This window comes from Sander vitreus, chromosome 17 (assembly GCF_031162955.1).
Source record: "Sander vitreus isolate 19-12246 chromosome 17, sanVit1, whole genome shotgun sequence".
Taxonomy (NCBI): Eukaryota; Metazoa; Chordata; class Actinopteri; order Perciformes; family Percidae; genus Sander; species Sander vitreus.
This window is the reverse complement of record NC_135871.1, coordinates 5,814,194-5,839,373: the sequence shown is the minus strand read 5'-3', so window position 1 is coordinate 5,839,373 and position 25,180 is coordinate 5,814,194. Positions and strand designations below refer to the sequence as shown.

At 40.4% G+C, this 25,180-nt stretch overlaps 1 protein-coding gene across 1 annotated transcript in view; it reads left to right on the top strand.

Annotated features, from left to right (window-relative positions):
- LOC144532908 (ras and Rab interactor 2-like) overlaps positions 1-25,180 on the top strand; it is a 55,366-nt gene that overhangs the window by 7,621 nt on the left and 22,565 nt on the right. The window contains exons 2-7 of the mRNA XM_078273878.1: positions 390-466; positions 3,292-3,392; positions 4,634-4,844; positions 7,527-7,638; positions 13,544-13,616; positions 16,939-17,030. Coding sequence (XP_078130004.1) covers positions 390-466; positions 3,292-3,392; positions 4,634-4,844; positions 7,527-7,638; positions 13,544-13,616; positions 16,939-17,030 — 666 coding nt within the window. The remainder of the gene's footprint in view (positions 1-389; positions 467-3,291; positions 3,393-4,633; positions 4,845-7,526; positions 7,639-13,543; positions 13,617-16,938; positions 17,031-25,180) is intronic.

Below are 25,180 nucleotides of genomic sequence, written 5' to 3'. Positions count from 1 at the left end.
TATTATGAACGTTGTCGTTACTACCGAATTGCATTGTGGGATACTTATGCCGGCGCAGTGTCCAGTGTTTGCATACTGTAATATTTTATCGGAAATAGTATGAAATTCACGTACTACTAGTTTCATACTGAGGTTTCGGACATACTAAAAAATCTCACTTACTGTTTTAGAAAAAAAAATCTTGTCCATAGGCTTAAAAGTTGAGGTTCAAATTGCGTTTGTGTCTTTGGAAACAGCAGTTGACAAAACAATCTTGATAAATGAAACGACCTAATGATCGGTGGACAAGTCATAGCAATTGTCCTTGGCTGAACAGATTAGGATCTTGTGTTTGTTTGTGTTGTTTTGATTGTTATAGTTGTTTTGTCTTTTTTTTTTCCTCTCCTCAGAGACGGACAGAGACACCATGTCCACCAGTACCATCAGTCAACCCGGCAAGCAAGAGAGGAAAGGCAGTTTCTTCAAGGTACGTGCCACTCAAATATTTATATCTGTGGGGCAAAATCATTTCTGCACACAGATCTGTAAAGGCAATTAGGGCTGGGACTATATGCTTTTCCCCCCCGATTCGATTATTTCACGATACATGGGTGCCGATTGTATTTGTACATTTGCGATTTTTATTCATTGCGATTCTAGAAAGATCGTGATTCGATAGTATTGCGATTTCTTTTCCTTCTTTAATAAAAACAAAAGTTCAATAATACACCTTTTAGAGACAATATATCATGAGACATTTCTAAAAACTAATTGTTTTCTAAAAAATAATGCACATCACCAGTCAGTCAGTCAGTCAGACATTTATTTCATCTGTAAAGAAGTACATAACATGGATTTTCTGCACTTTCGCTCTGTTTTGCTGGAAACAGATATGATGCAGTAGCCATTGGCAGTAAACATAAAAGTATTTAGGTGAATCATTGTTAAAAAAATATTGATTCTGGGGAAAAGAATCGCACGAATCACATACAATCCCCCCCCCCCCCACCCCTATTAGCAACTCTAGTTTACCTTAAGATCCTGGATTATTCTGTTTACACTGTAGGGTAATGTGGGTCCAGTTCTAGGCTAAAGCCTGGAGAAGATTAAAGAGGAGGAGGAGAGGACAGCTCTGTGGTTTGTTTTCCTGTCAGGCTTTTCAAGCTCAGTTTCTCCTGAGTTGCTTAACTTGCTGTTTTTAAGGAAGATGTAATAGTGAGCGTAATATTCATCAGACAATGGGAAATAAGGGTTCTCATCAAATATTCCCACAAAAGAGGAAACAATCAAAGCACAATATCACCTTGTTCGCTATATGTGTAGTTCACTCGTTCAGAGGAAGGTGCTTAGTGTGCTCAACTATCCGGCAGGCAGTTCAAGGACTGATCCTTGCCAGCCTGAGGGTAAAGGCTGTTATCTGCACCCTTGAGAATTACAGGCCTGCCTTACACACATGGCCTTAAATCATAACCACACCTCACAGCAAGCTAGCCGAAACAAAAAAGTAAAATAAAGGTGGGGTAGAAATAGAACTATTAAAGGGATACTTTGCTGACATTCAACTATATTTGAATCATAATAATGTTGGTGGTGCAAATGAACGATGTCAAACTTCCCTCCATCTTACGAGTGCCCAGATCTTCCTAACTCGCAGACCAGCAGAAAAAACTCAAAGTTTGACGCAAAACGCGTCACTTGGAGGTTTAGTATAACAGTATTACAGTGAGTGCAGTTTTCCAGCCTCTTTTTTTTTAATATTTATTTTGCTCTCTCTGGCGTTTGGCCAGTCCCAATGCCAAGGACACATACTTTCCTCATGACGCCTGAAGAATGATTTTGTTAGTTAAAGGCGGTTTTATTGCATGCAGTGGGCACAGACCTAGTGGAATCTCAAGCAGTGCCACTGTGTGCCATTTTGTGTCAGCAGCAGTGTCCTCGCCAAATGTGACCACAGTTTTCTTTCCCCATAGTTTGCAATCCTGTTTTGCATGGTTTAACCTGTTGCTTGCAGGCATTCATCTCAAACACTCATGCTTTTGTAGTTTTTCAAATAGTATTCCAAATATTTTCCAGCATACTAACAAAGTCAAGTTTGTACTGCATCTGATTATGTCAGGGACTTACGCCAGAATGTGATTTTCAATACTAGTGCAGTGCCCGTTCAAAACATGCCTGTTCGGAACAGGTCGATAGCTTGGCCTGTGGTTAAGCTAAAGATTTATTTAATTGATCTTCTAAAAAAATAAATGTGTGAAAAAATATGAATATTGTTATATTATGTTAAGAAATTGTATCCCGAAATAACTTACAGAAGGCCCTCTAAGCACTTTAAAAATATGCAACTCAGCTGTAAACTACGGACCTAGCTGTGTACTTCTACTTCGGAGAAAAACATGGTACTACTACATTTACCTTCCCGAGAAATGTTACTGGTTACACAAAATTAATAATAGGCATGCACACACACACTAACTATTCGTTGCTTTATAGTTAAATTTAAGGTTGTGATCCTCAAATGTGCCTTTGGCAAATCCAATGAGTCAACATTTATAATTTCCTTTGGAAAAGCTAAGCTAATTGTTTCCTCTATGCTAAAGCAGCTGACTCAACGGAGGCATTGCCCAACTAGACAGATAATTGGGAAACGAAACAAATGACGGCAGTGTAACACTGAAAAGAATTAGGCTCAATCTTCATTCCAGGGAAATAATTGCTAACTGTATTCCTATAAATCAAGACTTATGTTTTTCTTTCTCGTTCAGCTCACTGAGCCTGCTCCATTACTCTCTGTGATATTTGGGGTTTAATTTTAGGATAATATTAGAAATTATAACTTTAAATCATTTAGAAGTAAGAGAAAATAAAAACCATGAAGTGGAAGACTTTACATTTTAAAAATGAAACTTTTGTAGTTAGGTGTTGAATCAGGCCAGAGTGTCATACTGGTTAAGGCTGTTAGCATTGATGTCATTCTTTTAATATTTCACAACCCAAAATGCAACTTGGCTCCTGTGTGTATTGGCTAACGTATTTAAGGCGCTCTTGAATTTTGATCTTACCTAAGAACAAGCGGGAGGCAAGTTTTGACGACAGCCACAAAAAGTTTTTAAATTGTTGTTACACACAATTTAGGATCAAATGTGTGTGTATGCACGATTCATCCATGAGTTTAGGTGTCATTTACACCGGGGGCGCTGGGTACAGGTCCCCACCACTTTTTAAAATGGTTGTTTGTCCCCATTACTTTTTAAAAGCAGATTTCCTTAAAAAAAATAGAACAGAAAACACAGATATTTGTGTGTTTCTTTGTAGCTGATCGACTCATTTGCCTGGGAAATCGGCACCTTGAAGAAGGAAATGGGGAAGAAGACTGAGCCTGCAGAAGGAGACCACAATACAGATACACTACTTGGGTGAGCTCAGAGTGTGTCTGCACATTGTGTGTGTGTGTGTGTGTGTGTGAGAGTATTGCCATTTGCTACAATGTAGTGCAGTTCCCCATGACTACCAACAGAGGGCACTCTTATAAGGCCTTTAAAATGTTGTGAAGTGTGAAATGTGATGGCACAAATGTGATAGCCACATACTGACACAATGCTGTCACCTAGCTATGTCAGGAATCAGAAGGTAGTATAAAAAACTGATAAGCTTTCCGGGAACTGGTATAAAGTGTGTGTGACACTTTATACCAGTTCCCGGAAAGCTTATCAGTTTGTTATACTACCTTCTGATTCCTGACATAGCTAGGTGACAGCATTGTGTCACCTAGATGTGGGTGAGTGTGAGTGTGTGTGTGTGTACTCTGTCCTGTAAGTCTTTGAACCTAAATGACATCTTACCTTACCCTTGTAGAAAACTGAGCTCCCAGACAATCTTCTGATGATAATACAATATAAGCTTTGAAAAGAAGAGTCAGAATGTGTATGTGAATAATGTCAAGTTGAATTCAGACCATGCCCATTAGGGCTGCATGATATACCGTTTTTTTATCATCATCGCAATATCAACTGGCGCAATATACATATTGTGAAAGGCTGCAACATATCGCGAAAGAAGCTTAGAGATTTTTTGTGTTAGTTGAAAAAAAAATATCAGTAGAAAACTGCACTTTGTGCTCCCGGGTTGCTTACCTGGAGTGCGCACCCATGTATAGAGGTTTATTTCTCGACGCAGAGGCCCAGGGTTCAAGTCTGACCTGCGGCACTTTCCTGCATGTCTCCCCCCCCCCCCCCTCTCCCCTTTCATATCTTAGCTGTCCTATCAATTAAAGGCAGAAATCTTAAAAAAGAAAAGAAAACTGCACTCATAACATAGCTGTCATCGTTTTTTCAGTGGTGCCTTTTATATTCAAAGCACTGTTCAGTTTGTTCAATATAAGAATGTTGGTAATGATTTCAAATTCAATAAGCAATTTGTTTAATTTTAGCAGAATACTGAAAGCAACAGAAAGGCCAAACTGGGTTCACTTTATCTGTATATTTATCGCAAGTAATATGGTTATCACGATATTCAACAATGTTATCGCATATTTTCCTTACATCGTGCAGCCCTAAAGCCCCAGCATACCTTTGCTGGAATCATTAGTGTGCATTTCTGGTAATTCATTTTCAGTTTCTGTAGCATATATTTCATATTTGTTTGATCTTGTTATCAGACTGGGTGAAGAGGTGGGAGGTCTCTTCCTGCAGGCTTCCCCCTGTGCCGGGATGGGAGCGGGGCTGGCCAGAGCCAGAGATTCGGGCTACGATTCCCTGCATCGGCGGCTCAGTGTTCTGGACAGACTGGTGCAGACGCATGCTGTGTGGCTCCAGCTGGGCCTCAACCACCAGGATGCCATACATATACTGCAGAGCCAACCCACTGGGGTAAGGGAACAGCAGCCACTGGGACTCCTTGTATCCACACTGTTGAAACAATCATTTCAACACCTCCTCGGTGTTACTACAGCCTTCAAAATCATTGCCACCAATTAACTCATTTTTAACACAGTCCAACAAAAGTGTAACTGTTTCATGTACTTGGCAAAGTATGAGACAAAGTGCAGTCTTGAAAATAACTGCAGAGTCAGTAGGGGTGGGAATCACCAGAGGCCCCATGATACGATATTATCACGATACTTCTTACTACTTCATTATTTATGACCTTTTTCTTAAATTTCACATTATGTCCCAAAGTAAAACGTTGTAAACATCGGTTTTATCTGGTTTTAAAAGCAGTTGATTTTATTATTCTAGTACCAAAATGTTAAATTCTCACGTGCAATTTCTATTATAAAAGACTGATATTAACGTCCATGTATCAATACAGTATTGCCACGGAAAATCTTGCGATACTATGCTGCATCGTTGTTTCCCCCCACCCCTACGAGTCACCCAATGCATAGGTTCATTTGTGTGGATTACTATGCGTTTGTGTGTTTGTGAATAGAAGAGAACAAAACCGTATATGATGGGTAGGGCTGTAGTGATGACGGATGCAGTGGTTGATCACCTTAACAAAAAATGTAGAGAGTTTATTATATACAATTCATGTTCAACACCCTTTTTTTAGGCATTATACGCCTTCCTATGTTTGGGAATGCTCATGAACAATGGAACACCCACCTGAAATCAGCCGTTTCCTTTTATACATGAAGGTAGAGCTGGGCGTAATGCAGCGTTTAAAACCCGTTTTAAAACACTTATGTCATATTACGATTTCCAAAATATCTAATCTCATATATCGATATATTATCAATATATTGCCCAGCCCAACATGAAGGTTACCTATGATCCATCTACGTCTTAATTGGCATTTCTTTTTCTCAACCTGAAAATCTCCTGCCACTTTGTAACGTAAACAGATGACAGGGGGTTTGTTCACTGCTTGCAATCAATCAATTAACCAATCAATCACAATCAATGTCACATCAAATCATATAAAATACAATTCCAGTGAAATGGAATCCAGCCAGTTCTTTTACTTTATGCCGACCGCTTCATTCATACTTACTCCTGTGAATATTCATTTTTCTCTTCCACATAGCCTACCTGTGGTATGTGTATTGTGTGATATGCTGGTGTAGTTTAGCCTCCTTGCCCATAGTCTATTAGAGGTGTGAATCTTGCGTCAATGCGTCAAATACATTTTTCTATTAAAGCCATAAAGGATATTTAATTCATAGCTTTTCAAGCTTCAAAAACTAAACATTCTGCAGTGCTCTAATACTAAATAAATTGGATACATAAAACTACAGCAGTGAGCACATGGCACTTCCTGAATGTGCAAAACATAACAGAATATGTAAACAGAAAGGTTGTTAGGCCTACATTAAATTGTAAACAGAAATAATCGATTATGGCCCGGCCGATTATCGATGCAGCATCGTCCACGATTCGATGCATCGATTATTTGATTAATTTCAACACCTCTATTGTCTATATAAGCAATCATCATCTCGCATTGCCAGATCCTCCACCACAGCGCTGCGGAGGAGGGTCTGGCTAGTCCACACAGCCTTCCGGGTTGGGAGAAAAACGTGCTCTGGTTTATTTCTTTAAACCAATCAACTTGGGCGGGGCTAAGCACCGGACGGAGCCACCGTGCCTCTGCTAAATAGCCCCGGGAAGGAACTTGTTTTGGTGGAACGTGTGTACGTTCAAAAGTTGTTTTTAGTCGTGTAACAGAAAACTCAGACTGGACAGATAGTCTAGCTAGCTGTCTGGATTTACCCTGCAGAGATCTGAGGAGCAGTTAACCATAGTCCTCAGAAATCCACCAGAGTTTAAAATTACAACACACAGAAAGCGGAAGGTAACGGACATCCGGCCGAAAAGAATGACATCCGGTGGAATTTCCGGTGGCACCGGAGCAATCCCGGAAGGGGAATGTCGTGGATATAGACTAAAGCAACTCTTTCCAGTCTCGCCCTGAGAAAGACCCTGTGTGGTCGGAAACCAGTCGGCATTTGTGATATGTTTTTCTTTTATATGCCCTAAACTGATTAAGGCATTTTAACTACAGTACATCCTTTGCTCGGTGCAAGTTTGCCTTAAGTAAGCCCTAGTGTCTTCCCTTTTTCTATAGGTGACCAGATTGAATTCAACACCCCGTTTCCACCTGGTAGTAAAATCTGATCTGAGTGAGTGAGTGGTCACTCTAGACACATTTGGAGACACATTCTACTGCCAAGTGGGAACACGCGTACCTACAGTAGAGCTGTCAACTTGTGATCCCATCACTCAGATCAGATTTTAAAACCAGGTAGGAACGGGGCCCAAGAGCATTTTGCATTCACCTGGTGTTTACTACCGTACAACCGTGAGCACCCTGTATTTTTTCTTATTGCTAAATCCTGATTGGTGCGTGGAACGTACATGACAAAACCTTTTCCCCAACTGAGGCCTGTCCTCTTTTAACATACAGGGAAGCGCACAGACAAAACCACTATGACATTAATCTCTCAAAAATACACTTGAGTCAGCATAATTTCATAAAGAATGACGCAGTTCTTCAGTGAACACTGAAGTATATGTTTTTGATTGGATGTTTCCTCCCCTGGCCTGCAGACATTTGTCGTGAGGAAGTCAACTAGCCTGCAGAGGAAAGTAATATCTCTACGCATGGACAAAGAATCTTCAGTTCCTGTCAAAGACTTCCCTGTCAAGGAGAGCCAGTACAGTAAGATTCTGGGAACCCCTACTGCATGTGCTTTTTGTGTGTGTGTGTTTGTGTGCGTATAAACATTTAATAAGCATGAAGCTCAGGGGTAAACGAAGTATTCAGATCCTTTACTTCAGTAAAAGAACTAGTACCACACTGTGAAAATACTGTTACAAGTAAAAGTCCTGCATTGAAAATGTTACTCAAGTTAACAGTATGTAAGTACCATCAGGAACATGTACTTAAAGTATCAAAAGTAAAAGTACTCATCACACATTTGAGAAACTGGAAACAATCAAAACAGTTTGGTCAATCAGCTAAGTTTTTAATCGTCTAATCATTTCAGCTGGACGTGTAGGCTGTTATATCATTGGCTAGTTTAATTTATAATAAAACATTGTATTTTATGAACTACATATTTTTTGTGCAAAAATCTTAATTTGTAAAGTAGCTAGTTTCAGATGAATGTAGTGGAGTTAAAAAGTAACATTTTTTTTCTCTGAAATGTAGCGGAGTAGAAGTAGAAAGTGGCATGAAAAGAAAAGACTCAAGTAAAGTACAAGTACCTCAAATGTGTACTTAAGTACAGTACTTGAGTAAATGTACTTAGTTACATTCCACCACTGATGAAGCTGCCTATCAGGTTTCTGAGTCCTCCACCAGCAACAAAAACTATTAGAAAGTGGAATGAAATGAAGAGGTTGTCACCGGAAATAGAACTATTTTGTTGTAAAATCAATTTAATCAAAATGATGAAGGTGCTGTCCTGTTTGGTGGAACTGACAGCAACTATCGACTTACAACAGCCTGACTAACACAGGCATGCATTGCAGCAACAAATATTTGCTCAAAATAACTCACCTTCTACTACAGTCAAACCACCCACAATGTATGTCATAACCAATAAATAACAAACCGTTTCAAGCAATGTTATTGGCACCCTTGTTTTTTTTTTTTTTTTTAACCTTCTGTTGTGTGTACAGTAATTCCTCTTGAGGCTTTGTTCCAGAGTTAGAGGGTTATCTCAATCTAATGTGTCAGAGGCTTCAATATACTGTATATCTGTCAGTGAGATGTTTGGTGACCTGGGATCTTCCCTTTTCTACAGACTTCTTACTCGTCCATCACCCCCATCTAAATTAGTAAATCACTAAATCCACTGTTCTTTTCTTCTTTGTTCTGTTCTATTTTCAGTTACCTGAAACACAGGGACTTTCCTGAAGCTTTGAACAGCCATCTCACTGCTCTTAATGTGTAGTTTCTTCTTCCTCTACCTGTGTGTGCTGACACTTTGGCACCAGACTGGAATTTCCCAATGCTTACCTAGTGAGAGTATGCGCTGTGTGTGTGTGTGTATCACCGCCCACTACAGCCTTTGCGACTGGTAAAAAGTGTAGACTGAAGAGTCTGTGACGTCTCTCTTATCACCTGAAGAGAACAACGCACAAGAACAATAAGTACAGTAGTCAATTCTTTAAGGGATACTTCATGCAGTGTTTAACGAGCAAAAGTGGACTTGGACATGCCTTAAATTGCACTTTAGACCATGCGCTATAGATGGTTTGAATAGTGCCACAAATGTGACACATTTGGCCCGACAACTTTAGAAAGAGTCTTTTCAATTATTTTCCGAGAGGAGAAGAGAGAGAGGATACGAGAGGACGGGCGAGCAATGCCACCTGACGATGAAGAAACTGCCAGCAGCAGTGTTGTAGTCGAGTCGCCAACTGTCGAGTCCGAGTCGAGTCCCCAGGGTTCGAGTCCGAGTCACCAAAGAAGAGTCCGAGTCGAGTCACCATTGCCTGAGTTCGAGTCCGAGTCAAGTCTCGAGTCCCCAGTGTTCGAGTCCGAGTCGAGTCATCAAGGTTGAGTCTGTTATATTTCAAGACTGCCTACATTTCTCCACTCTGGCACCTTTAAAGAGCTGATATAATTATAAAAGGAAAAAGTGAGAGAAAAAAAGAGATTGCAAAGACGATGTAAAGCAAGTCAACAGTAAACGACAAGCTTCTTCCGTTTATTATCATATGCATTAGTCAATTATACGTTTTCCTTGTGATGCAGGTTCTATCGCAGCACAAAAAATATTGAGGTGTTTTAGAGTTTTTTTAAGTGTCTCACTGAATCCAGAATTCAATCCAGTCAGCTATTGAGTAATATAATATTACTAGTAGTTAATTTTAACAATACAATCGTGTTATGAATACAAAACTTTAGGAAGTGTAATGTTTTTTATTTTGAAATACATTTTCTATTGATCAATAAATTATCAGTCTTTTCCTCAATTGTGCAATTACACACAACATTTAGCGCTGCTCTTTCCAGCTTTGGATGTAAAATCCGTGTAGGCGAACTTCACGATCCGGGGCGCATCTCTCTGCATTTTCCAAATGTGAAAATGAGTCTCTTTCAGACCAAGTAGTTACAGGAACGTATTTATAGGGACAGTCTACTTCTAAACTGGTAACTACTCTCCCCCAAAACCGTTTTTTTTCCATTTGTATTCGCACTGGCCAAGTGGCCATATAACTGGTAATCACACACAACACAAAGCATGAATTAGCCAGTGCTTATGTAGACCTTTTGTTATTATAACACAGCCATTAGCAGCGTTAAGCGAGTGATGTCAGTAAGTGTGTTGTCAAGCAAGGAGAGCGAGCGGTAGCGGTGTCCAACTGAGAAGCGAATGTGTGGCAGTGAGGAAAAAAAAGAGATCCCGGCCGAAACAGGAAAAAGTGTAACATCTTATATCAAATTTTTATAACCTATTAAGTCAGAAACTTCATCCGAGTCCGAGTCGAGTCTCGTTATATACATCCCCAAGTCCGAGTCGAGTCTCGTTATATATATCCTCGAGTCGAGTCCTCAGTCCGCGAGTCCAAGTTGAGTCATGAGTCCAGAGAATAGAGACTCGAGTCTCGGACTCAGACTCGACAACATCGTGACCCTTTCGGAGTTCTGCGTCAGGGTTGAACGTGGGTCTTTGCATTGCGGTGCATTTCACCGCCAGCACGCTAGAGGGTGTGTGGTTTCCGGAGGGTCAATCGCGGAACTCTTTGTTTACTTGTGCGTTGGTGTGTGCCTCAAGCCGGCGTGTGTGTGTGTGTGTGTGTGTGGGGAGTGGGTGATAGAGCGAGGGAGAAAGTGAGAGAGTGACGACAATTGTCTTCGGAGCAAGTTGTGACTCGAGAGTCGTAGTGAGAGAAACAAAAGTGTCTCCCCTGTCAGACTGATCTCACTAAGAGGCGTATGTATGACACGCCAATTCGTATGCCATTTTGGCGTTGTTATCAAGACGCATAATCATTTTTTAGCATGTTTATCAATGCTGTTTGGCCTCCATTGACCTACATTACATGCGAGTTATCGCCGTAGCGAGTAGTATGAAAGGAGTGTGGTTGGGATGGCGGATGGGTAAAGCACAGGACTTTCATCCAGGAGAGCTGGGATTGCATCCCGCGCGTGGCGTTTAACAACCGTTTTTTTTCTTTCTTTTTTTAATAAAGCCTTCCCCAATGTTTTTTCCTAAACCCAACAGTTTATTGTTTTAGTAAGCGTGTGACGTTGGTCACCGTCTTGGGGCGTGTATGTTTACATCCGCTGTATACAGCGTAGACATACACATGGATAGCTCAATATGCGTACAGATAACACGCCATTTGGCTTTAGGAAAGTGCCGTGTATGTTTACGCAGTCATGATGCCATGTTGCCCCTGTTCTTTCTGACCACGGTGGGAAATCTGTAGCAGGAAAAGTTAACCCTAACCAGGAAATGAGTCACGGCCGAGCGACGTGCGTGGCCGCGACGTGTAGTTACATTTTTCGAGAGGTGCACGTCAGGCTACGGCGTAGGGTCCGGCGAAGACGCAGAGGGGTCTGCAGGGGTCTGCATGGGTACGCCGTTGATTCTACGCAGAACCATAGTGACACTGCTAACATGCTGATGCGAAACAGATACGCTTACCATGTTCATTCGCCATATTTTAGAATGGTAGCATGCTAACATTTGCTTAAATACAACTAAAGTAGAGCTGAGGCTGATGAAAATGTCATACATTTTGCCAATATTTGGTCAATAAACAAAGAATTGGACACATTGACTGGATCCCAAATTTTGTGGCGATCCATCCATCCAAGACAAATATTTCAGTAAAAGCCTAATTTAAGTCTCAACCAAAGTGCTGGGCTGACCGACGGAATGCTATTGCCATCCATAAAGCCGTGCCATTAGCATGACTGATAATCTGGTTATTGCTCAAGTGTGTATTATCTTCCAATAAATGACTAAAACCTTGGCACAAGTTTCCTGATTGAATTGGATTTTGGTTTTACTGTATGTGACTCATTTTACTCTCACGCTACTTGAGGATTACATTGTACTTTGGCCTGTTAGAACTTGTGTTCTTTAACAGAGAAATGTTGAGTTGCGTAAAATTGTTTAGTGTATCCTAGTAGATAGTTAGTTAGTTAGTTAGTTAGTTAGTATGTGCAGATGAAGCAAATAAGTCTTATTGGCCCATGTGCCAAATCAAAACTCTCTATCCAAAGTATGGTTTGATGACTTTAGAACTAAAGTATGTATCACATGTTTGATTTTGCGGCTGTTTTTGACTGTTTAATCCCACCGTGTTGATGTTGTTTTGGATGTTGGAACCCGCAGCACATTTTGAGAATTGAATTGGTGTTCATAGCGCCAAGTATTGAAAACTGTCAACGAAAGTTGACACGGCTTAGATTCTTCCATAGTTTTATTTAGTTCCATTCAATTCAGTTTATTTAAGGCCAGTGCAAATTAATAAAACGCATGATTATACATGGATTAAAAGTGCCAGAATTAGCCAAAAGGGCAAATTTTTCATTAGTAGTTCTTTGACTGGATGTTGCCAGTCAAAAGTCTTTCACTTATAAATGTCAATATTTGAACAAGAGTGTGTTAGATTAGAGCTCAGTGGAGATTTCAGATAAGGAGAATTCTAAGTTGTAGGCCTGACATACGTTTGGCTTTAACCCACTTCTCATTCACTCCAAAGTGTAAACCTGTATTCTTCTCTCGCTGTCTCTGCATCCTTCTCCCTATTCAACCATTTGAATCAACCTTTGGATTCAAATGTACTGTAGAGACATAACTGCAAACAATTCCATTTTATTGACTGATAAAATCTCACACTGCTTATCTTACAACACACAGAAATGCCTGTTATCTCTGTCGATATTCAGAAAACGCTGAGTGCAACAGAACAGTCGTGCCTACTGGCACAGTGCCAGTAGGCACAGTGCCAGTAGGCACGACTGTAAGCTGTTGCACCTGTGTGCCCATAGCAAAAAACGTTTTCACTATTGTATTACCGACAAGTTGCATAAGTTTTCCTCCTCCCAACTGTTCTGTGTGCACTTAATCTCTTACAAATGCATTAAGCAACAATTTGAGTTCACATGGAGAAAGTGGTTAGCACCACAGTCATTCTGGTTGCCATTTGTTCCGATTATTTATATGACACTTATAATACCAGTCTTATTCTTTTATCCTTAGGGGAATTTAAGATGAGGGATTATAAAGATGAAGTAAACCATTCCTTTAGCATGCATTGGTTTAAAACAAGTTGTACTGGTTGTTGTGCTTGTTTCTCAGCTATATCCTTTTCGCCCCTTGCCAGTAAAATAAGTAAAAACATGATGCATGTGGAATCTGCATGGTTTTATATCCTAAGAGTTGCAGTTTATGGCCAAAATCGCAGGATTTCTTTGATGAAATGAAATCAAAAAAATCTCGTACGGTTCGGTGGTCTTTAGAGTTTAACTACTAAATGTGGTTAATTTTGGAGCGGTTTTGACTAAACCTTGTTTTTGTTTTTAATGATTTTCCTCTGATAGTTTGCTGTGTTCCTCATCATCATCATCATCTTGTTCTTCTGTGCTCCTACAGCTTTCTCTTTGGTGGGATCAGGCCTGAGCTTTGCAGACCTTTTCCGTCTGGTGGCTTTCTGCTGCATCAGCAGGTGAGTTCTTCAGTCTGAAATACTGTATGTTTCATACACATTAGGGCTGCACGATATGAGGAAAATATCTAATTGCGATTATTTGGACTGAAAGTGCGATTATGATGTAATTCACACGATATTGGAGGGAATGGTCATTTTTCGGTCATTATTCACGTTTCCATTGAAAAAATATTAAAATAAAATGATTAAAGTTTGATTTTTTTTTGCGAGGATCTGTACCAAACAAAGATTTTTTTCTTTAGTCTGTAGGATAGGATTTGTAGGTCGGGACATCTCTGCAGGACCACAACTATACTTAATTCAAAATGGTATTTTGACACACATTTTGCCTTTAAGTAGTGGTGGAGGAAGTACTGAATCTCAGTACTTAAGTAAAAGTACAAATAACCAGAGATATATTTACTTTAGTAAAAGTACAAGTACAACAATGAAAACCCTACTTTAGTAAAAGTAAAAAGTACCTGATTTTAAATGTACTTTAAGTATTAAAAGTAAAAGTACTTGCATCACGATTTATTCTCTTAATGTCTATATTCTAATAATAAAAAAAAAAACTGTATGGGCTGTGGCATTTTAATGAAGTTAGAGATCAAAAGTTAGATAACTGCTGCAAAATGTAAAAGTAAGTAAAAGTCAAAAGTATGCACTATTGATTGTACTTAAGTAAAGTATAGATACGTGAAAAATGTACTTAAGTACAGTAACAAAGTATTTGTACTTCATTACATTCCACCACTGCCTTTAAGAAATATTGTTTTGGTTGATGGTGCATTAAAAAGAAAAACAATAAAATAAACAAACAATAAATACAGAAACAAATAACACATACAGTACATACATATGTCTATTTAACATTAAGAATGAAATAAAAGGCTGTTTGGTTAGTGCAGGATGTACAAAAATGCAGTGCATAGTGCACAAAGTTCAAAAAGGAAAAAGTTCAAAAAGGAAAAAGTTCAAAAAGGATATATAGAATGTGCAGAGGACAGGATGTAGAACTATCAAAATTGTTGCGACATGGCTAAAGGCTCACAATGTCACATCAACATTGGTTCTTATGTCTGTGGAACATAGAGACTCTCCTATCTATTCATATACAGATATTTGCCCTGTTTTGGACAGAGACGAAAAAGTCAACATTTTAAAATTGCAGCTGTGGGGTGACGGGCTGCTTTTGTTTTGTATATAATGTTTGTACCACATATGGTTTCTTTTGTATATGAATTAGTGTACTTAGTAAAATTATTCAAAACACATAATGTAAGTATATTGATGAATATCCATCCATCCATCCATCTTCATCCGCTTATCCGGGGTCGGGTCGCGAGGGTAGCAGCTCAGCAGGGGACCCCAAACTTCCCTTTCCCGGGCCACATTAACCAGCTCCGACTGGGGGATCCCGAGGCGTTCCCAGGCCAGGTTAGAGATATAATCCCTCCACCTAGTCCTGGGTCTCCCCGAGGCCTCCTCCCAGCTGGGACGTGCCTGGAACACCTCCCTAGGGGAGGCGCCCAGGGGCATCCTTACCAGATGCCCGAACCACCTCAACTGGCTCCTTTCGGCGCGAAGGAGCAGCGGCTCTACTCCGAGCTCCTCACGGATAACTGAGCTTCTCACCCTATCTCTAAGGGAGACGCCAGCTACCCTCCTGAGGAAACCCATTTCGGCCGCTTGTACCCTGGATCTTGTTCTTTCGGTCATGACCCAGCCTTCATGACCATAGGTGAGGGTAGGAACAAAAAACTGACCGGTAGATCGAGAGCTTTGCCTTCTGGCTCAGCTCTCTTTTCAGTCTAACGGTGCGATAAATTGAATGTAATACCGCACCTGCTGTGCCGATTCTCCGACCAATCTCCCGCTCCATTGTCCCCTCACTCGCGAACAAGACCCCCAAGGTACTTGAACTCCTTCACTTGGGGTAAGGACTCATTCCCTACCTGGAGAAGGCACTCCATCGGTTTCCTGCTGAGAACCATGGCCTCCGATTTAGAGGTGCTGATCCTCATCCCAGCCGCTTCACACTCGGCTGCGAACCGATCCAGTGAGTGCTGAAGGTCACAGGCCGATGATGCCATCAGGACCACATCATCTGCAAAAGCAGCGATGAGATCCCCAGCCCACCGAACTGCAACCCCTCTCCACCCCGACTACGCCTCGATATCCTGTCCATAAATACTACAAACAGGATTGGTGACAAAGCGCAGCCCTGGCGGAGGCCAACTCACCTGAAACGAGTCCGACTTACTGCCGAGAACCCGGACACAGCTCTCGCTTTGGTCGTACAGAGATTGGATGGCCCTGAGAAGGGACCCCCTCACCCTGTACTCCCGCAGCACCTCCCACAGTATCTCCCGGGGCACCCGGTCATACGCCTTCTCCAGATCCACAAAACACATGTAGACTGGTTGGGCATACTCCCAGGCTCCCTCCAGGATCCTTGCAAGAGTAAAGATATATTGATGAATATACTAAGCCAAAATAATCACACATTGTATGTTCACATACAGAATATTAAAATCTAGGTTTTACAGTATAACTCTAAAATGTTTGTTGTTTTTGTGGGTAGAAATGAGTACGTCTGGCTCTAATACAACACAGCAAAGGCCAGGAAGGAGGTATCAAGAATGTTGTCATCCTTTATCTCAACAGGGAAGCACAGAAGCATTTTTAGATGGATACATAGTTGAAATAGAAATATATCACTAGTGCATTACTATTCCATTGCACATAGCACCACTGGTGCCTGAACAAAACAACAACTCCTTGTTGTGTCATTTAAACAGGACAGACAATGAAAGCAGGTTTGATCAGAATTATAATTGGAAACAATAAGGTTCTCTCAGTACAGTCGCTTTGTTTACCTGCAGTGGCAGGTCACTGGAATGTTCCCAACCAATGCTATGTAGCAAAGTTTACGGTTATGAGCTTTTATAGTTAACATCAGCTCGAGATAACGATTGTTTATATCCTGGTGCGCTGGCACAAGACAGACAGGGACTTCACTTAATTGCACGTACACTATAATTATTATGTCCTTCACAAATCAGTAGGTAAAATGTTAAGCTTTGGTAACTAAGGTTTGCTTGACTGAGAACTTTGGAAAGCTTGTAAAAGACCCACAGGGAGGAGAGCAGCGGGCATATATTACCCTCCAGCTGTCTGGTCCAACATACACCACACACCCAGGCTACACCATGCTCCTCTTTTTCAACAAAGTGACTCACACACGTTTTGAAAAAACTGTCAGTCCCGCCCTCTTTTCTTTTCTCTGTTGACCAGGTCTTTGTCCCTTACATTCCAACTTTTCTCTTTTTCTTAGGGATGTGCTGCCCTTCACTCTGAAGCTTCCAGAAGCCATCGCTTCAGCCAGAACGTCTGCTGATCTTGAGGAGGTTGCTAAACTTGGAGCAGGTTTGTTCTCAAATTTGAATATATATTTGGGGAACAAGAATGCAATTGGGGGAATCTGTGAACTGATTGCAAGCTGAAGGTGGGAAAATGAAGATGAAGTTTCTTGATTCCATTGCAGCAGAAAGCAACATGATTTAGATAAAAAACAATAGATAAAGGAAATAATCATGCTTCATGGCAAAAGTGATTGCTTTTTATCTAGAAAGAATTAGAAAATTGGCTTATAACATTTGCAAATGAACCTGTTAACACATGTAAAAAAAAAAAAAAATAGTCGAGTATGAAAACCTAGTATGTGTAAGGTTGGATGTAGGTGTGTAAATGTACATCATTAGGTGTTCCCATAATCCTATTAAGTAATGAAAGTATAGAGTTGTAGGATAGGGAGACGTGTTAAAATCACTAGAGAGGAGTCTCCAGAAAGGATTACCATGTAAACTATGTAAAGGTTGTGTGCAGTGGTGTAGTATCAGTGTGTCATGTCATAAGTTGTGTTTGTTATAAATCTTCCTTATTGTGTCAGAGACACCAGCCAGTTTGAATCAATTATTGGTAGTATTGCATCAGTTGTTTGCAGTCAAACTGATTTGTGTAGCTCTGTCAGCTTCTTGCTGATTCAGAAAAGTTAAGTGTTTTACTCCACTCCACATCTCTTGTAAAAATTAAGTTTTTTTCGTTACACTCGTAAAGCCCCTGTCAACCACATTCCCCCCTGCTTGAAAGATTAACTGGCATGCCTTTGCTAAATGACTCACCCCCCCAGGGACAAAAGCCTCTTCCAGGCCCAGATCAGTGCTGCTCAGCTGGGCATGGACTCATGCGAGAGCTGGGTTCGGCCTTCTTACAGCCATCCCCTAAATACGCTGGACATTTTCATTCTTATAATCTGACACCTTCATCTCAAAAAAGGGTGAAGACATTTTTACTATAATGAAGACCATGTCGTTATCACAAAACCATTTCATTTATGTATTTCTTTAAAGTGCAGACATTATTTTGACTACCTGCCTCTCCTAACTTATACTATGTACTTTTGCACTTAGTTGAGGCAAAAATAATGGTTTAAAACTGTGTAGGTGTTGGTGGATTTATTTTACACACCACTGCTCTTTCCATAACCCACTTAGAGTGACCTTTCTGTGCATTCAGGCTCGTGTTCTGTGACTCAGCTCTGAGCTGTCGTGTACTCTCGGCTGACTCGGCCAGACTTCCACTGTCCCTCTGCCGGACAGCTTCTGAAAGAGTTCAGGATGACACACAATGATTCAATCAGTCTTTTGTAGTCTCAAATGATCTACATACATCGGTGGTGGAGGAAGTACTGAATCTCAGTACTTAAGTAAAAGTACAAATAACCAGAGATATATTTACTTTAGTAAAAGTAAAAGTACAACAATGAAAACCCTACTTTAGTAAAAGTAAAAAGTACCTGATTTTAAATGTACTTTAAGTATTAAAAGTAAGTAACGATTTATTCTATTAATGTCTATATTCTAATAATTAAAAAAAAAACTGTATGGGCTGTGGCATTTTAATGAAGTTAGTTTTAGGTTAATGTAATTGTGCTTACCATCTGTGGCCCAGTTTACATTCTGACTTACAATTCTGGTTATCTATCAGGGTGATCTGCATGAAGCTCGACTTTGCATTATTTCCCACGGGACAGTGAATGCTGCACACATTTATTTAGCAAGAACACACGGGCTTGGACAACAAGTACGTGTCTTCACAGCTGAGGAGGACCGGGAGTGTTTTTAAGATAGATATACGGGTTGTATATTAACCCTATGCGAACGGATGCTTCACATACGACCAAGCAGAGTATCGGGAGCAGCAGCAGCAGTAACAGGAGCAGCGGTAGTATTGGGAGCGGTACGTGCTTGGCCAATAAATGCTATTGAAGGGCGGGTCTTGGTGTGGCCATAGTGGGATTCGTAATATCGCGAGCGGCACCGGGAGCTGGACGGCCGCTGCTGAAGGCTTCCCTGCGGACTGCAAACGTGTGACGGTCAGGAAGACGTTTTGTCAGGGGGAAAAAACTGATCTGAAAATGTAACGGAACGTTGTAGAAATGTAGTGGAGTAGAAAGTATAGATAATTGCTGCAAAATGTAACGAAGTAAAAGTCAAAAGTATGCACTATTGATTGTACTTAAGTAAAGTACAGATACGTGAAAAATTTACTTAAGTACAGTAACAAAGTATTTGTACTTCGTTACATTCCACCATTGACATACATTTTTTTTTCTATTTCTTTCCCTTTCTTGTATTTCTCTCTCTCGCTCTCTCTCTCTCTCTAATTCATATACATATCACATATTAAATACATAGGTGTCACATTCTATACTGTACTGATCGCTATACAACACACTATTACAAAGTAATTACATTACACAATACAGTTATGTCTCTCTCTCTCTCTCTCTCTCTCTCTCTCTCTCTCTCTCTCTCTCTGTATTCACAAAAGGGTTCTTGTTTAGTGAGGTGACACAATGGCGGCTTTTGTGTCTGTTAAGGTACTTGAGTGGCAGTGGATAGTTGATCTAAAAGGCTGTTACGTAGGTACATACGTGCAACCTTAATGGCTGGGAAAGATGAGAACAAAGTACTGTTGGCTCGTCACAGTGTCGTATTGTTTACGTTCTGTTATATGACTCTCCACCTGTAATGACAGTTTGGTTTAGGAGGCAGTTTGTTTGTTGTAACCCACCATTGGGCAAAAATGACCTGTTGGCCACTATGGAGCCCCACACACACATGTTCCCGCAACCCATTTTTCTGACATTCCCAGAAACTAATATTTCTACACTGGAATATTAGCCAGTCCCAGGTTCATTGTCAGTTCGTCATAATTGATTAAACCTGAGTTAAACTAAAACATTAGCTATTTAAACTTGATTTTGACAGAGGGCCCTTACCATTGCAGTTTTCATTTGTGCTTTGGTGGTGTATTTTACAAGAGGTTGGTACCCGGGCTGATACTGACTTTATTTAGGGGATCAGGTACCAGATGTGACTGATCCACATTTAATAAAATGTCTTTCAATTCAGTATAATTTTATTTATAGTATCAAATCATAACAAGTTATCTCAAGACACTTTACAGATAGAGGAGGTCTAGACCACACTATAATTTACAAAGACCCAATAATTCCAACAATTCCCCCAAGAGCAAGCATTTAGTGCAACAGTGGTGGAAAAAACTTCCTTTTAGGCAGAAACCTCGGACAGACCCTGACTCTTGTGGGAAGCTTCTGCAGATGCCGGTTGGGACACAGAGACACTAATCTTTGCCAATGTTTGAAAATTATGTGTTCGTGCTATCAATTATTAATAAACATTTATTTAGTCAGTGTAGGACGCCAACACTGTTTAGTTGCTGTACGTATTTTGACTGAACAAGTGGGTTGTGCATTTTTGCTACTTTGGCTACTTTGGCTAGCCTTTCTAAAGCTATATCAGCTATGTAGCATTAACTAAGTAACATAATCAATGCTAGATTATCTGAAAAAACCTGCACCCTGAACGTTTCTTAAGGCCTTTTTTCTGTAGTCTTTCAAAAAATGAACTGGGACACTTCAAATGGCTACAATGAAGTTGTCTTCGGGATGCCTGCTAGATGCAGTTAGAAGAAGCTGTAAATATTACACAGTTAGGATTCTGTATTTATAGCAGAGATGGTCTCGTCCTCAAAAGACTTCAGACTCAGCTCAAGATTCGGGACTCCTGAACAATCTTTTTTTTTACAGGAAACGTCTGATGAGTTTATTCCCCTCCGTGCGTAACCTATAACCTCCAGTATTTACATAACATGTACTGATCTGCTGCGCTACACGTGAGAGAGGATAACATTTCGACCGCACCTGCTTCTGTGCCATTCATCAGAAGCTTTGGCTTTAAAAACGTCCTACAACAAGGCCCAAACAAAGTAAGCGCTGAATGCAAAACATTGGCTCGGCCTTTTAGCTCAGAGACTTGTGAGCATCTCTGATTTATGGTATTGCTCATCACCAATCATTGTAAGCCATCTTGTATTTAGCCAAATTGTCATTGCTTTTTAATCCAATGTTTGATATGCTGATGTTTCCTGTCACTCTAAGGTTTGGAGTTGGCTATTAATTAATAATAATAAGGTTTGAAGGTTAGAGATACAGGTTCGTTCCTGAAATGTCCTGGCTACAATCTCAATATTTCCCTCTGCAGCTACAGTAGATGAATGCCTTTTAAAAGAAGGGAGCCAAGCGTTTTCCTTTACTTTGCTCTGCTGCAGGTTTGATTTACCTCCTGGATGTCAGAGGCTCCTGTTTTCCAAACTATTTGCACAGACATTTACAAAGATAATCCACCTTTGTAACAGTATTATTACATAGGCCTGCACGATATTGGAAAAAACTTACATTGCGATATTTATTTTTTCCCTGCGATATATATTGCGATATGAAAAAAAGACAAATTTTTACGAGGACATAAATATCCCTATTTAGAAATACTAAATCATTCTCAACTACTGGGGTGATTTTGTAGGGGAGTGCATCTACAAAGAAAATAAAAATGAAAAAGGAAATGTTCTTATGTGAACCAGTCTTTGTTGAACTTTAATGCTTTACAAAAACCAAAGCAAGTAAGGCTGTGATTACTCTTCTGAAGTGATTTTGGAGAGGGAAATTAGGAAGAAATACACTGGTTGACTGACATGACACCATTGTATTCATATAACATCAATCCAGGCTAAAGTGAATATTAATAATGCATGCATGTTGCTTCCTCTAAATGTCAGGTTGTGGTCGACTAGCGGGGCCTGCTTTGGTTGTTTGATAAATTGATTAAAATTGATCATGATTGTTGGTTTGCTGTGCATGCAGAGCCTGCATGTCACACTCTTCAACAAACTGTGTATCCAAGAGAACTTAAATCAGTGTAAATTACGTTATATCAGAAACAGACTGCTGTTGTAGACTAGTGTTACGTTTCCAGCGTCGCAGCTCCGAACCATAACGTTAGTTGGGACAGACGCCTTGTTTCTTTAGGCTAACTATGTTAGCTTTAGCCTGGCTGGTAGCAGCTTTCTGTGGTGAAAAATGGCCGGGAGATGTCGTGATTACGTTGCATTAATCAGGTGATTTAGTTTGTCTTTGCAGCGAACATAAAACACTGACTACTGTAGCTTCACTACCCATGGAAAAGCATGTGCATCACTGTGTCAGCGGCAGCTGCCGCTTACGGTACTTTTCTACACACGGGAGAGCCTCACTTCCCATAACAACCCCCCTCGTCGGACTAACGTTACGTCACATGACCACCTGTCTTAAAGGGGAAGGGTCGGCCGGTAACAATCATGGAAAATGAGACCGGTGAAAGTTTACTTTTTTATCAAGCAGCAAAGAAGTTGTAGCGTCAACATCGCAACGTCCTGCGATGTGACTATCGCGCATGCCCACATCGCGATGTAGATGATGAAACAAAATATCGTGCAGCCCTATTATTACATATATTAAATATATTTTATTAATTAATTAGTGTATACTAATTAACATTAGTAACATGCAGCATGGTAATCAAAGTCTAATCTACTGCTCACTTTGACATGTCATAAGTTTATGTCTGCTTGATCTACATATGTTGTGTAAATTATACATAAGCCCAGTGAGTAATTAGGTTTTTGAAAGATTCCCAGCTCAGCACCAATCAAAGTGACTGAAGTACTGTGCAGTGTGTTAGCTCTGTCCATTTATGGCTCCAGTTCAGCTGTCATATTTATGTCTCTACAAGTTGCCCTTGACTTAACGTTGACTTTCCCAGTTCTTACATCACCACACCAAACCACATTCCTCTATGCTGTGTGTGTGTGTTTGAAGATAGTACAGCAGCGCTTGGCATATACTTGTGTGAACATGCCTGTAAGTATAATTGAGTAATCAAAACAATTCCACGAAATTGGAATTGTCGAGAACAAACTGAATTATCAAAACTGTATCTGATGACTTAGCAGCAGTAATAAGTGATACACTCAGAGCGTGTAACAGAAGAAAGTAGGGCTGCTCGATTATGGAAAAATTAATAATCACAATTATTTTGGTCAATATTGAAAAATTCAACACAATAGACAAAATAAGTTGATTTGCAAAACCTAATGTGCAAAATAATCGTTTTTCTCGATTACTCTGTCTTTGTGATCATTAGGAGCCAAAATCAAAATCGTGATCAAACTTCGATTTATTGCACAGCCCCAGAACAAAAGGAGAATATACTAATAGGAGAGAGAGTAAACAAGAGTAGAGTAGGAGGGAAATGGGAAAAACGTGTCTCCGTGTGTCAGAGAAGGAGAACAACAGAGAGAGAGAGAGAGAGAGAGAGAGAGAGAGCGAGACGGACCACAAACTCCAACGGAAAGCAAGGAAGGGAGGCGGGAATACTGTGCCAACAGCCCGCCCACACACACATTACCAGGAGTGAGTCATAACACAGATTGAGCATGAGTGAGCCAGAGAAGCTTCAGCCTGTGCAGACACAACGGCGTGTCCTCTGCAACACCGTCAGATCTGTACAGAGAAGTTTGACTGAGTGTGCGACCGACAGCTCGTCTGTGTGTCACTGAGCTTTGGGATCACAGTGAGTATTGTTGCCCTCTCCTTTCTGCTCTGTAGTTGTGTGAAGGGGCTGCTCTGTGTCTGGTACAAGTATTCCTCATGCCGTATTGTTCCCACTGGTGTGTGTCTGTCTTGTTTTGCTCTGTCTGGTACGGCTCGGACTCTAAAGGTTCCACAAATTGTTGTTTTACAGTAGTTTATTGCTTTTTTCCCCTCTTTCTTGTTTGCTAGGAAAAGATACGCTCCCTGACAGGCTGAGCCTCTAGTCTGCTAAAGGATATGGGCATTTTTTTAGATTGGTTGTAATTGCAGGTCTTGTATTGAATCATTGGGAGTGGATGAGTGGTAGAAGTTGGCAAAAGTTAAAGGGGGCTTTAAGTTAAGCATTTTTTTTAGTCCATATTTTTTGCTGCCGTTCACTGTAGTATAGCACAGTTTGGTTTGAGTCTATACAACTGTCAGCTACCAAAAGAACAGCAGGAGACAAACAGCTGACAATTGACAGTTTTATTGCTCCTCTGGCACCTTGAAAACAACATAGGTAAACACAGTAACCAACGCAGCACACAAACACACAAGCAGACTAAGCAGGGGCCACCACAATGTGAAGGAAACCTATTTCTGTGGCATTTGCTATTGCTTTGGCTCAGCCTGGAACTGCAGTAAGTAAGAGAGGGATTTGCAACTCAGCCAGTTTTAAACTAGTTCCAGTAATTGACATATCTAGGCGATGCCATCACAAATCAGTAAGTGTGTTCAGTGCAAGGTTATTATAGTTTTGCATTTTTCATTAGTTTTTATTTTTATTTCGTTTTTGACTTTTTGTTTTCAAATTCAGTTTAGTTTTAATTAGTTTTTAAAGCGGGTTTGCTAGTTTAGTTTATATTTTTTGAAAATGCTTAGTTTTTGTTTAATTTTTATTAGTTTTAGTCTTTTTTTGTAATATGGGTTATTTGTTGGGGGATTTAAAAAGATCAGAAAAAGTATTGTGTAATAATAACAACAAAAACATCATACAATTTTAGAAATATGTATTCACAATGTATTCAACAATAACACCAGTACATAAAATGTAGCCTACATGTGGTCATAAATATGTAAACAGTCTACACAAGACGCCGCAGTAAGTGCAAAATGTGTAAGTGACGTGTTCCAGGAAAAAACCTAAATAGCCAACAGACTAAAGAAGACATGAACAGGTGTTTTCAACTTTGGTTCGAGTAAAGTGGCAACCTTTTTGAAGTCAATCGACTCACACAGTGGTGTGTAGACATCCCAGTATCAATCCACATATAACCCACGCTTCCTCCTGCTTTTGGTGTTCCTGCGTATGTACTAACCAGCAGCTATCGGGTCGCCGGTGAAAGCCCTCCTGTAGTGTTCTCTGTCCTGCGGTTGTCTCTGTCATGCTGCCTGGCCCTGTATCCATACATCCATGCCCGTAACGTTACCGGGGTTAGCTTCTGTTTCTGGGAAAGGGGGCTTTGCGTTCTCCTTAAGGTAAGCTAGGTTAGCCTCCTAGCTTGTGTGCGCTTCTCAAATGTATTTTCAAATTTGTGGGATT